Source organism: Calidris pugnax, unplaced genomic scaffold (assembly GCF_001431845.1).
Source record: "Calidris pugnax isolate Ruff unplaced genomic scaffold, ASM143184v1 scaffold27, whole genome shotgun sequence".
Taxonomy (NCBI): Eukaryota; Metazoa; Chordata; class Aves; order Charadriiformes; family Scolopacidae; genus Calidris; species Calidris pugnax.
Window position 1 is genome coordinate 12,727,750 of NW_015090893.1, and position 12,409 is coordinate 12,740,158.

General features: G+C 54.0%; 1 protein-coding gene across 3 annotated transcripts in view; it reads right to left on the minus strand.

The window, feature by feature from the left end:
- Positions 1 to 192, minus strand: part of TCOF1 (Treacher Collins-Franceschetti syndrome 1) — a 22,578-nt gene extending 22,386 nt beyond the window's left edge. For all 3 annotated transcript variants that reach the window (XM_014948146.1, XM_014948145.1, XM_014948144.1), the window contains exon 1: positions 45 to 192. In XM_014948146.1, coding sequence (XP_014803632.1) covers positions 45 to 155 — 111 coding nt within the window. In that variant the 5' untranslated portion in view covers positions 156 to 192. The remainder of the gene's footprint in view (positions 1 to 44) is intronic.
- Between the last annotated feature and the right edge of the window lie 12,217 nt (positions 193 to 12,409).

Genomic DNA, 12,409 nt, shown 5'->3' on the forward strand with positions numbered 1-12,409 from the left:
GCCCCCGCCGCCTCCCGCCCCGCCCGGGCCTCGCTGCCCGTTACCTGCCCGATCTGCGCCTGCAGTTCGCGGGCCGCCCGGGCGTAGCCGGCGCGGAGGAGGTGCTGGTGGATGAGGGCGAGCAGCTCCCGCCCCCCGCGGCCATCCGCCGCCATGGCGCGGCCCGCTCGGCGCAGCCCCCCGGCACCGCCGCGTGCCGCGCGGGCATGGCGTCACATCCGCTTCCGCCCTCCCCTCTCCCCGCGCGTTGCCCGCTGGGAAATGTAGTTCTGGGGGTGGGGTTGGCCCCTCATGGCGGGAGGGACTGGGAACCGTCGTAGCCTCCCCAGGGGGAGATCGGGGCGAAGCGGGAGGGAAAGGCGGGGAGAGGCCGCTAACCGAGGGCGGTGATTACTTCAGCAACAGCCGCTCAATTTTGCAGCTGTGAAGGCGGAGGCCTGGCTCCTGCAGCGCTCTGGAGATGAACCCTCAGGGCTGATGTAGCGCAGGGCGGACATTAACCTGAATTAATCTGAAGGGGGAGGCCTACGAGAAGGCTGGAGAGGGACTTGTTACCAGGGAATGCAGGGATGGGACAAAGGCTAATCGCTTCAAACTGAAAGAAGGGAGATTTAGATTAGATACCAAGAAGAGATTAATTCCTCTCAGGGTGGTGAGACACTGCCCAGGTTGCCCAGAGAAGCTGTGGCTGCCCCATCCCTGGAGGGGTTCAAGGCCAGGCTGGATGGGGCTTTGAGCAACCTGGTCTGTTGGGAAGTGTCCCTGCCCAGGGCAGGGGATTGAAACTTGATAATTTAAGGACCCTTCCAACCTAAACCACGCGATAATTCTGTGATTAAGCTGCTCTGAGGAGCTGCTCAGGCATTTTTGGGGCTAAACCAAGCAAACAGCGAGAGGGAGGAAGGAGCTCCTGAGGCAGAGCAGCTGTTGGAGAGGGGCCACACGGCAGAGGGGCTCCCCTGTTACTACCCCCTGTCCCGCGCTGATACTTTCCAGGAAAAATCTGGCTCCCTTCACTTTGGCAGAGGTTTATTTTTGGAAGGTTTAATAATGTCCGTGGTGCGCCTGTCGCTCACTCAAAATACAGACCCTTTATTTGTATTTAAGGCAAGATTAAATATAAAACTGGCTCGGCTCCAGCTGGCTCCTGCACCAAACGTCTTTGACACCAGCATCATCCAAAGCCGTAAAGCCACTGGCCAGGTGGCAGTTTTACAGCTCCTGTAAATGAAACGCAGACCTGGCTGGTCCTTTCTGGGGCTGACCTCTCCCTGCACAAGCAGTCATTGATGCTTGGCGTAAATGTGGCCGTGGCACACACCAGGATGGGGTAGCTAGCCCAGGATGGTGTCCCGGTACGACTGCCACTGCTCTGAGATGACCCGAGGTACGAGGTCTGATGCTGGTGGCCTGGTTTGGAGACCTGATTCTCCTAACTGGAGAGGAAGAGCGAGGGAAAAGCATCCCGGGATGGAGAGCAGTGAAGGGTGTCTCCTGAGGAGGCTGTGGACCAGGGCTGAGAGGGCAGAAAATGTGGAAAAGCCTGGGAAGGGGACAGAACCTGAGAAGGGGCTCTGTCTGGGGATGCTGACTTCATGGGCCTCAGAAGATGAGGTGGGGTGGAGATTCAGCCTCCGTGGTCCACAAAAGGGTACTGCCTGCAGTATACGGAACTTGACCTACTTTGACATGCTCTGGAATGGTTTTATACCCCCAAGAACTGTTCTGTTTGCTTTGTTTATTAAAAAAAAAACAACCCCAAATCCTAACACCAAACCAACTCTTCTCCACTCCTATCCCTGCCCCTGCTCCAGGGTGTACAAGAGCCTGCAGGAGGAAGCAGAAGGTCCCTCCCGGGCAATGGGGCTCTCCAAAGAAATGGTGCACCATTAAGGGAGCCCTGTGTGGGGCAGGGAGCTGCAATAGCACCGTTTAGATTGGGCTTGAATGGAGGGCGGGTGGGACATTTAGCGCTGGCAGGAGGAGGGCTGGGAGGATGGCAGGTGACCCTATTAGTAAGTCATCAAGATGCCAACAGAGAGACAAAGGAGGGTGAGTAGGTCCTGCAAACTCTCAGGGGTGGGACAATACAGCTCACCTTACAGGCGGGAGAGGGGAGCCAAGCCCTGCAGGGCATGGTGTTGGTGAGCTGTGTCTCCCTTGGAGGTGTATGGCCAGCTTTTCCAGAGTTCTCTCTTCTCCCTGTGCTTTGTCATGCGCCTGGAAAACCGAGTGCATTATTTTCCCCTAGTGTCGGGGTACCAAGAGGCCAACAACCCCCTGCTCTTCTGTGTTTTAAGGCTGCCTCTCCTAAGACTCAGGACATACACTCTCTAGAAAGCATAAAGGGATAAAAAAGCATAAAGCTATGAGCAATTTCAGTAAAACATGGAAGGGAAGAAGCTAGATGAGCAAAGGTGGGAGGAAACACGTTCAGGAGAGACTGCTCTTAAGAAAGGCAAATAGAGTATGTTAAAGCCTTGAGTGCCAATGGACAAATGGCTTGAAAAATTGACTCCATTTTCCCCCTCCATGCATCAGCATCTTTGCAGGTCTGCTACAGTTCAAGGTCACTTGAGTCCAAAGCTTCATACCCTCAAACCATGAACACCCTCAGCAAACCGCAGTGCGGGGCCTGGGAGAAACACAACCCACTTGAATGAGGAAATCTGAAAAAAAATAATATGTGTACTGCACCACAATTACAGGTAAAGAAGGTATTTGAGGTGGTTAGTAAACATGCCAAATAATAAATAGAGCCATTCAGTCAGCAAACAGCTGCATGATTATAAATAGGAAAATCTACCCCAGCCCAAAGCCAGCTGAGATCCAACAACATACACTTATTAAGGAGTGATTTTTTGTGTGTGTACATTTTTCGGAGGGAGGCTGAAAATATTTTGCCCGCTCTTTATTTTAGGAAGGTGAAACGTCCCTGGTGGATTTCAAAAGCTAAACTCGCGGGTATGCGTTCTCCGTGCCAAGACACTGAGTCACGAAGAGATGGGAGGAAGCTGTTTCGAATCCAGACAGGGGATAAAACAGCTGTAATTGAGTAGCCAGCTCAGCTCAGTCTGCTAATAACCGCACAGCCCCGTCCCTGCCCTCAGCCTTACAAGCCAGGAGCTTTGCTCGCTGCCACTTTCACATGCTCTTTGGTTATTGCTTGGGGTCAAACTTGTCCACACCTATTCCGTTCTGAATGACTGCTTGTGTCCCGACCAAACCCGAGTTCAGGGAGCGTGCTTGCAGGCTGGAGAGCCCTTCTCCTTCCTCCCTTGTCCCCGCTGGGAGCTGACAGCCTCTAGGCACGTCTGCTGGACCCTTGGGCTTGCAGGGACACTTTGCTGCTCTGCAAGCTTCATTTTAATGTGTTTGTCCACCCGTAAGTTTCTGGCACAGAGTGTGTTGTAGCAGCGGGGGACACATCTTCCAGCGTGGTCCGACCTTTCTGTTTGGTGCGTGTGGGGTGGCTTATGCCCGTGGTGGGGTTGCAGAATGAAGGGACTTTGCAATCCATGGGGATGCCAGGGTGGTACACAGCACCCGTGGGGTTCAGCTACTGGGGGATCCCAGGCTGTTGGTGTCTACCCCACGGTGGTGGAGCAGGGACAACAGAAAAGGCATTCTGCCTGCTTCTCTGCTGGTGCAGCTCCTCACCTGACCCGTTTCATGGCTGCTGATACCAGCCAGAGTTTGAGCTGCAGGAACTTTCCTCCTTCTGCCTTGGCTCCAGGGCAGCCCCCCCAGCCAAGGGGTGGGATGGGTGGCCTGGGACAGGACCCTCATTACCCCCAGCACATAGCTCTGATGTGTCTCACAAGTCAGACTGTTGGTTGAAAGTGCAAGTCACGTTTAGGAGGATAATCTTCATGGCCCAGTTCAGAAGCTGAGCTGAATTTCCCTGCTCCAAGTGCCCTGCCAAGAGGACTTCAAGCTCCCTCCCTCCCGGGGGTGCCACCTGGAGAGTCTCAAGGAGGTAGGGATAGGTCAGGGCAGGAGGGAGTGCAAGAGGTAGATGGAAATGAAAGGAGGAGGATGACAAAGTGTTAAGGGACAGTGAGGAGAGGAGGTGGGAGCACAGAGAAAGAGGGGAGAGCCGGGAAGGGAAAAGTAGGGATGCAGGAAGGGGATCTCATTTCCGAGGGAAGATGAAGCAGGGAAGGGGCAATGGAAAATCAAAGGAGGGATGAAAAAGAAGAAGAAATGACCAAGAAAGAATAAATCCACAGCAGTGATTAGCTTGGGGGGGGGCAGAGAATTGTTCACTGGTGCCCCTGCTTTGGCAGCCCTTGGCTCTGGCTGTGCGGAGGGAGTGTTGCCAGGTACCGCTCTGCAGGGCTTTGAGTCACAGCTGATACCAGCATCTCTCACCACCCGCCTGGGGAGGACATCCTGGGCTGCAGCCAGGCCCCGAGCAGTGCTGGAGGCAAAATTGTCCACAGACAGTCTCACTGTCCTCCACCCGGCCAGTGGGCTTGGGCTTCGCAAGGACAAGGAGCTGCTTTGGGAACAGTCTGACTCAGGAATCCCGTTTTTTTGGGGGTTTGGTTTTTTTTTTTTCCCTCCCCCCTCTTTGTTTTGCTGTTCTCTCCCCCCTCCTCCTTTCTCTTTGTCTGCTAATGCACAGCAGATGGGAGGAAATGCCATTTTAAATGCCACAGCATCCTGATGAAACGCGATGGGTTATGGCAATCTCAGATGAATCATGGCATTGTTTTGTGTACACGGCCCCGCTGCGGCTTGGCCTCTCTCGGGCAGCTTTCTGCCTACAATTCTGCAAATACACTTAAGGTCACTTAGGTGTCCACTCCATCCTGGTGGCAGGTGCCCTCCAGGACCTGGGTGTTCAAGTCACATTAATTAATTACTCAGCCAACCGCATCTGTGGAGGTAAAACTGAGCCCCCTGTGCTTTACCGGTGGCGAAACCAGCAGCAAACTTTGAAACATCTGGTCTGCACTGCCCTTGGGGACGTGGGGGTTATAAATTACACTCAATTCCCATGTTATGTTTGTAGGATTTCCGCACAAGGTGCAAGAACAGAATCGAGAGAACCCGACCCAGCAAGGCACAGCCCTCCCTGCCACCTCCAGCTTAGCCCTTGGCCCCTCTGGAGAGCAGGGCTGTGTCCCCACGCCTGCCTCTTCCTTGGCCCCACGGCTGGGATGGATCCACGGAGCCAAAGCTGAGGTTTCTGTGATGTGGCTTCTTGCTGCTGGGGCTTTGCTTGGGGTGCTCGGAGCATTTCATGTAAGCTATCAGGCAGGCAAATCAAATAATATTGACTCAGTTGCTGGCAGCCTGCTGCCAGATGAGAAGGAGCAGCTTAGAAGTGGGAAAAAAAGAAAAAATATATCCCAATACCTCCATCACTGAAGCTTGTAGCCACCCAGCCCTGTTAGTTTCAAACTAATTAATTGTGGGGAAAAAAGTCACCCCTAAGCCTGCACAGCTTATAAAGCAGTCTTTTAATTTTGGTAGCTGAAGGAACAGATTTGAGAACTCCAACGAGCAGAAGACGTGACATTAAAATTTGGTTGCAATATGCTTAATTTTAACAATCTAGATTGGAACTGCGTCTCTGGCTGTGTCTAACTGCCTGTGTGTCTACTGGCGTGGCAGTTATTCAGCGCTGGCACTGAAGAGCTAGTAGCGTGAAGCCATTTAATTTCTCTTTTTTTTTTTTGGTAGTAGATCTAATATACGTCGATGCAGCGAGCAGAAGGGCTGGTATTATTAATCAGGCCCCGTCCCGGCCCTGCTTTCCCTCAGGCTCTTGCTCTGGTTTGTAAGCGTATCCCCGTTAAAAGGCCTGGCAGCCTCGCGGCGCAGCGCGGCCAACACCAACAGCCACCACAGCTCCGCTGTGTTTATCCAGATTTCAGCAGCTCTACCTGGGAGGAGAGGGGAAGGGGGCTGTGTGTGTTTGCCTCCAGGAAGCCAGAGGTTCAGGTTATTATTTTTCTCCCGGCGGGCATCCTTTGCTGCTTTCACTTGAGTCAAAAGCCGTGCAGCAGGAAAAGGAGGGGAAGGGGGGAGCGGGAAGAGGCTGGGGCTGCTCATGGTGTGGACCTGCACCGTGGCTTGTGCCTCTCCAGCACCATCCTGAGTTTTCTCAGATCAATTCTGACCAGAGCAAAACTTTTGCTTCTGATTAAGGGGCTCAATATGAGCCTGAAAGAGGAGGATCAACCCCTTGTTTTTCAGCCTGGAGTTGCCCCGCTAGTGTGGCTCTGTCCTATAACTTCACTCTAGGACAGTTGGCTCCTGCTCATGCTCCCACCAGACCTGGAGCATTTGCCCCTCAGCCCGGGGGCATCTGCCCCACAGTCCCTGACCATAACCACCACACACAGCCAGCTGGTTTGCTCTGAAATGCCCCCGTGTGTCCGGGAGGCTGGGAAAGAGAGGAAAGCTTGCTGGGACGGGATGGCTGGGCAGAATGGGTCACCCAGGGGAGGGTACCCCCACGAAGAGCATCGCTGTGTGGCAACACATCCCACTGCCCTCCCCTGCCAACACTGTCCTTCCACTGGACACAGCTGTGTGCTGGCAGTGGAGATGCAGCGATCTGAAAACAGAGGGGAAAAGGGAAAGAAATAGGTAAGAATTCAGCCCTTCCTTTCCGAGGGTTTCTGCTTTGTACATTAGTGTCCCTTCTTCGTCCCCCTCGCGCCTGACCGTGGCTGCTGGGCACGAGGAGAGCTCCATTAATGGGCTCTTGATGTGTGTTTATTTCGTTTAGCACATCCTGAGTGCCGTGGTGAGAGCTTTAGAGACGTTCGTTATGGTGATTGCTTTCCCTTGCTTATGAAGATGGAAAAAGCCACAGCGGTTAAGGGAGGGGAGTGGACAGATGCCAGAGGCATTAGTCCTCTGGGCAGTCATGGAGGGCCCGTTCCCGAGGTGCTTCACCTCAGAAGGAGGAAGGTTGTGAAGAGCGTGGCTCCCCCATGACCTGCACCCCTTGTTGGACAAGCTGTGGGTTGAGGACAGACCCCACAAGGAATAGGAGACCCTGCAAGGGTCTGCCCTCATTTGGGGGACAAATGAGGCAGGGGACACTTGCACAAGCACATCCGTTATGAGCCTTGCCTCTTGCCATGGTGGTGCCAGCCCTATTTGATGCTCATGACATGAGGAGCTGAGGCTGGGGTGATGGTCCTGCTTACAGCATCCTCATCATCCACACACGTGAGTGCTGAGCTGTTCTTGCACCATTATCTGACCACTCTGGCTGCTCCCTGCCAGGCATGACAGTGGGCAGGATGGAAAGCTTGTGCTCCTGCCACCCAAACATGTCTCCTCCTGGTCTTCTCAAGTGGGCTGTGGAGCTCTCTGCCTCTGCTTGGGTGGGATGCAGTCCCACGGTGGCTTCAGCCACATTCTCCAGATGGATGTGACTTCCATGTACCAGAAAAGCTCAAGTTTCACCCAGGAGCAACACGTACACATGTGCTTGGGTAGAAGTAACATGGGAGAGGACCAGCCCCGATGTGGGCAGCAGATGGGCTCCTGCAGCAGTGTCGGTCCCTGTCCTCCCTGCCCTCCCTGCCTTGCCAAGGGGACAGCACGGCCAGAGATGCCCTTTCATCTGTGAACGACAACAATACACAGGAATTGCAAACAGATTCTTGCCTTATCTTGCTCGAGGGCCATTGCAGTAAAGGGATTTATGTTGGCTTTTCTGCCAAAAAATGTACGCAGAGATTCCACCAAAGCACATCTATATATGTTTCTCTTGGAAACAGAAAAAACCCACTATCCAAAAAAGCCCTGCACTGTTATTAATCTCTGGGGTTTTATCCAAGTTGCATTAGGAATCTGGACATACTTGAAATGGCTTTCAGATAAAGCTGAATGAATCTCCCTCTGTCTTAGAGGGTGGCGTGGCCTGATTTTCTCGCTGAGCTTTGGGTGGGTTGGGAACTGGGTAGGAGATTTCCAACCCTCTAAACTGGGAAGGTAGGAGGGACTTAAAGCAACCCAGTCTGAATGACTCGCAGACGCTTTCCGTGGCTTGCCTGGAGCGTGGGGCGAGCAGGGGCGTCCCGATCGATGGAAGCTCTTCCTTGGCTGGTATCGAACCAGATGGGCAAGAAATTGCTATTGAGACGCGTGACTCATAGGGCAGGAGAGCTGGGAGAGCCGATCCTCCGGGGGTGAGCAGTGTCCCCAAGCTCCAGAGGACAAAGGGCCAAAGCAGGCTGAAGGCACTCCCGTGCTTTCCCTGGAGCAGGGGTCTTGGATGTGGCCACCTCAAAGCCACAGCAAGCTTGCCAGCCCTTGTAAGCCACAAGAGGGTGACAAAGTCCCATCCTGTGCTGTGGTGGCCCTGGACAAACCCAGAGATGTCCCCTGCTAGAAGAGGACAGCAGTCCCCCTCGGAGACTAAGCCAGGCAGGGCAACCAGAGGCTCTTGGAAAGTCCTTGCTGAACTCCTAGATGGGAAAGAGCACCGGCTGGAAGTGGGATCCTGGTACTGAGGAGCTGGGGAGTTTTTTTTTTAATGCCTGGCTTTCGTTAGCGTTGGTGCTGGCATCAGCAAACCGTTCCTGTTGCCAAAAGAGGGGGGAAGTCCCCAAAATCACTGTAGCAGGCAGGGAAAGAAACCTCGCTCTTGCTCCCCGTTGGTGGCCTAATGTGAAACCCACGTTTTACAGTGATTTTGGAAAAATGGAGAGCTGCTCCATAACTGTCCTTTGTGCTCACTGGGGAGCTGCATGGCCAACCAGCCCTGCACCTCCTGGTGCTCCGAAGATGCCAGGGCTTGGGGACACGGGTCAGTGGAGGAGCCCCCCAAACTCAGACAAGGCTGGGATGGAGGCAGCTCAGTGCCACTGCCAAGGATGCTCCAGGGGCATACACACCACCTGGGATGCAGGAAAGATGCTCCTGCTCTGCCCATATTCTAACTGCTCAGGATGTCCCCACAGTGCCAGCGGGTGGTGGCCTTGGGGCATGTCACACCGCACAGGCTGCACGCTTGGGCTGATGGTTGTCTTTTGTTCCCAAAGGGGAAATCTGTTGCAGATCCCAACCCCTGTGGCCTTCCCTGGGGAAAAGCAGTGGTCCCCGTTGCCTCTTCCCTCTCCCTCCCACCTCCCAGGCTGCAGCATCCCCCCACGCTGCTGTGTGGGCAGAGAGCACGGGGCTTCTCGCAACACAATCTTTGCAATTCTACTTCTGGAGGGACAACCCGTGTTTCTGAGCAGCCGCCCGAGGCACTGTCCAAGACAGAAGATTAAAGTGCTCTGGGAGGTTTCCAAGCCCGAGTCTCATCTTTCTCCCCCCATCCCGGGAGGCTGGGGCAGCGGGTGTGGGCTTGACAGCATCTCCGGGCAGTGAGCTCCAGCCAGCTCCCTTGTAACTTCATCTGTGGCTGGGATGGGAAGAGCCAGACAGGAGGGTGGCTCTGCCAACCTCTGATCTTATCTGCTGATGAGCGGTGGTGGGGTGGGGAGCTGGCCTGGCCTCCCTGGGAAGGACGGGCTGCCTGGCCCGAGAGCTGGGAGCTGCTTTCCCACGGAGCACAGAGTCCTTTTCCCCCTCTTTTTGTTGCAGGAACGTGTGTGTGCACCAGGGAACGGAGGGGTATGGTGTATTGGGATGTACATTTGCAAATCCCCTCGCTCCCATCTGTTTCTGTTGCTGTTGTTGGTAGAAGGATGAAGGGGAAAAAGGGGTGCTGCGGGGATGTGGGGTGCTGGGTGTGATGTGTAGTGTGTAGCGTGATGTGAAGGAGGTTGTGTGTCTGGGAAACACGGGCTCTCTTCTCCCAGCTGCAGCTTCCTCACTGAGTTTATACTCCAAGGAGATTCTTCTATTTTCTCCTTAAATACTAGAAGTAATTAGACGCTGCGTATGAGTAATTGCTTGGACTAAACTGTCTGCTTTCATTTAAGTGGTCAGCATGAAATGCCTCACGATTTGGTAGGGAAAAAAGTAAGGAGCCGCTGTGGGGTTAAACCTCACCTCTCCTCGCCCACCTGGGGCTCGCCATGAAGACCTCCAAGGGAGGAGGGAAAAAATATCACCTCCCTCGGGAAGGGTGGTGAAGAGTGGCTGGTTCTGCCAAAACCAAGGGAGCCGTGGGGTTCGGTGGGGAACATCTGATCCCACGCTTACCTACAGTCCCACAGCCACACGCAGAAATGTTTGCTGCCACTTCCCAAGCCAGAACCCTCAATGCCTAAAGCCAAATGTTAACAACCAGCTTGCAACACGCTGAATTTTACAGTCCTCGTTGAAAATTGTGACAGTAAATCCGCCCCGGGGCTTCAGTCATTAAGTTGCCGTCAATGCCACAAAAATCCCTGCAAAATTCCCTGTTGACTTTGGCCGTGCAAATGCTGCTCTCTCTCTCTCGCAGTGTTAATGGCAAAAGAGATTTTGGAGGCCTTGGACAGGGCGGCGCGGGTTTGGACGAGCCGGCGGCGGGGAGCGGATGGAGGGAACGGGCTCCGTTTGGTGCGTTCAGCACATTTTATCAGCTTATCCGATCCGTAGGCAGATGAAACAGTGCAAGTCAGGCAGGGTGAGAAGAGATTTCCCAACAGGGTAAGCAGGCATTTGGAGGCAGGAGGAGTGTGGGAACTGCCAGGGAGGGGAAGTTTTGGGAACCTAGGGCTGGGGAAGGCTCTCTGCCCTCCCTGCCCGTAGAAATCCTGGGATGCTGGGGATATGTGGATCCGGTCGGGCTCTCCAGCCATGCCTGGCATCCCCCCTGGACAAGCTCTATGTTTGCCCCTTTCCTCCCTGGATGTGAAGCCACAACCCAGAGATGTGATGCTGAGGAGCTGGACCAGGGCTGACCTGCGCAGCCATTCCCACATTTATCCTTGCAGCCCTGGGCTCTGGTCACCTAGCAACTGTGCATCGGATCGCACGGCAGCGTTAAATAAATGGTGTTTGGCAGGACCTTGTACCCCACCGGGGCCCTGCATCTGCATCCCTGCAGCTGAAGGCTTGGCGCTGGCAGCTCTGCGGTTGCCAGCCCGCAGCCCGTCATGTGCCAACAGGACGGCTACATAAGCTGTGGTCGTGCTTCCCCCTTCCCAAATCACCCCCCTCCATCCCCTCCCCGTCATCCTGGATTTAAGCCAGTTTTCTGTGACACCCGGTGCATCAGGAGCCGCTGTCAGCCTGAGAATCGACTTCTCCCGGAGAGGAATCCCAACCCCGCTTTGACTTAGATCCTGGGGCTGGTCTACATCCCCTGCTTTCATTTAACTCGGTGTTTAGGGGAGCTGAATATGGGTTATACCTTTCCATTTATAGTTTTTAGCAAAGCATGATTGGATTTTTGTTCCAGTCGTTTTTTATCTTGACTAAAATGTCGGTTTTGAAGACCTATTATTAGCAATTTTGTATAGCTTCTGGATTACTGCAGATAATCATGAATCACCCTCTGCAGTATTGATATAGGTACTTTAAGCCTCCCAACAACCACCCTGTAAGTTATGCCTGCGACTCAGCGCAGAAAACCCTCGATGGTAATGGGTGGGCTCGAAATAGGGGGACGGCGCTCCAGATCCGGCGTCGGGGGAGCACATTTATCTGTGTCCCTGCGTGTGACGGGACTCCTGGTCCACAAGCCGTGGCTCAGCTCCAGCTCCCAGCACCAGCCTGGGACTTTGCTTCCAGCCCTTTCCGACCCCTTCCCCACATTTTTCCTCCCTAGTGCCCACGTTTCTTTCCAAGGTCCCCCAGCGCTGGATTTGGTGCTTTCTGTTTGGGTTTCTTCACTTGAGCTGGTGGTTTTACTGGTGGCTGGAGGCAGCTGCCTGTGCTGGCGTAAGTACAGTTCACCCTGACCCACAGCCCCAGGAGGAGGCTGCTCCAGGCCCCTCCACTTTGAAACGAAGTTATTTCCACATATCAGTCTCACCCTGCAACATTTAGCTACAAATGCAATGTGCTGCCCCTGAAGAATCACTCCTGGAGTTTTCCATTGGAGCGAAACACTCCAGTGTGCTCCCCAGTAAATTCAGCTGATGGAAACTTTTTCATTTTATTATTTTGCTGTTTCCCATTTGGGAGGGAAGAATCCAAGTTCCAAAGTTTAATCCTAGATTCCTCTGCTGAGGGAGCTCATTGCACAGCTAGGGAAGGAAGCTCTGGTAGGCTTTGGACATGACTGATGCAGCAGCATGGTCGTCCTGGACATCTTCACCCCTGGTCTAGGTCCAGAAGTTGGACAGGTCTCTGGATTTAAACAAGGACCTTCTGGTTTGACTCATCTTGGGAAGCAACAGCAGCGACAAGGCTGGTGTGTGACAAACCCAGGGCAGGGGGGAACGCGAGCGCTGAGCGTTCGAAGCTCCATCCCTTCGGATCTTGCTTTCCACCCTGATAAATTGGCTGTGGGCACCCTGGGCCTTCGAAGAAACTTCAAAGGAGGCAG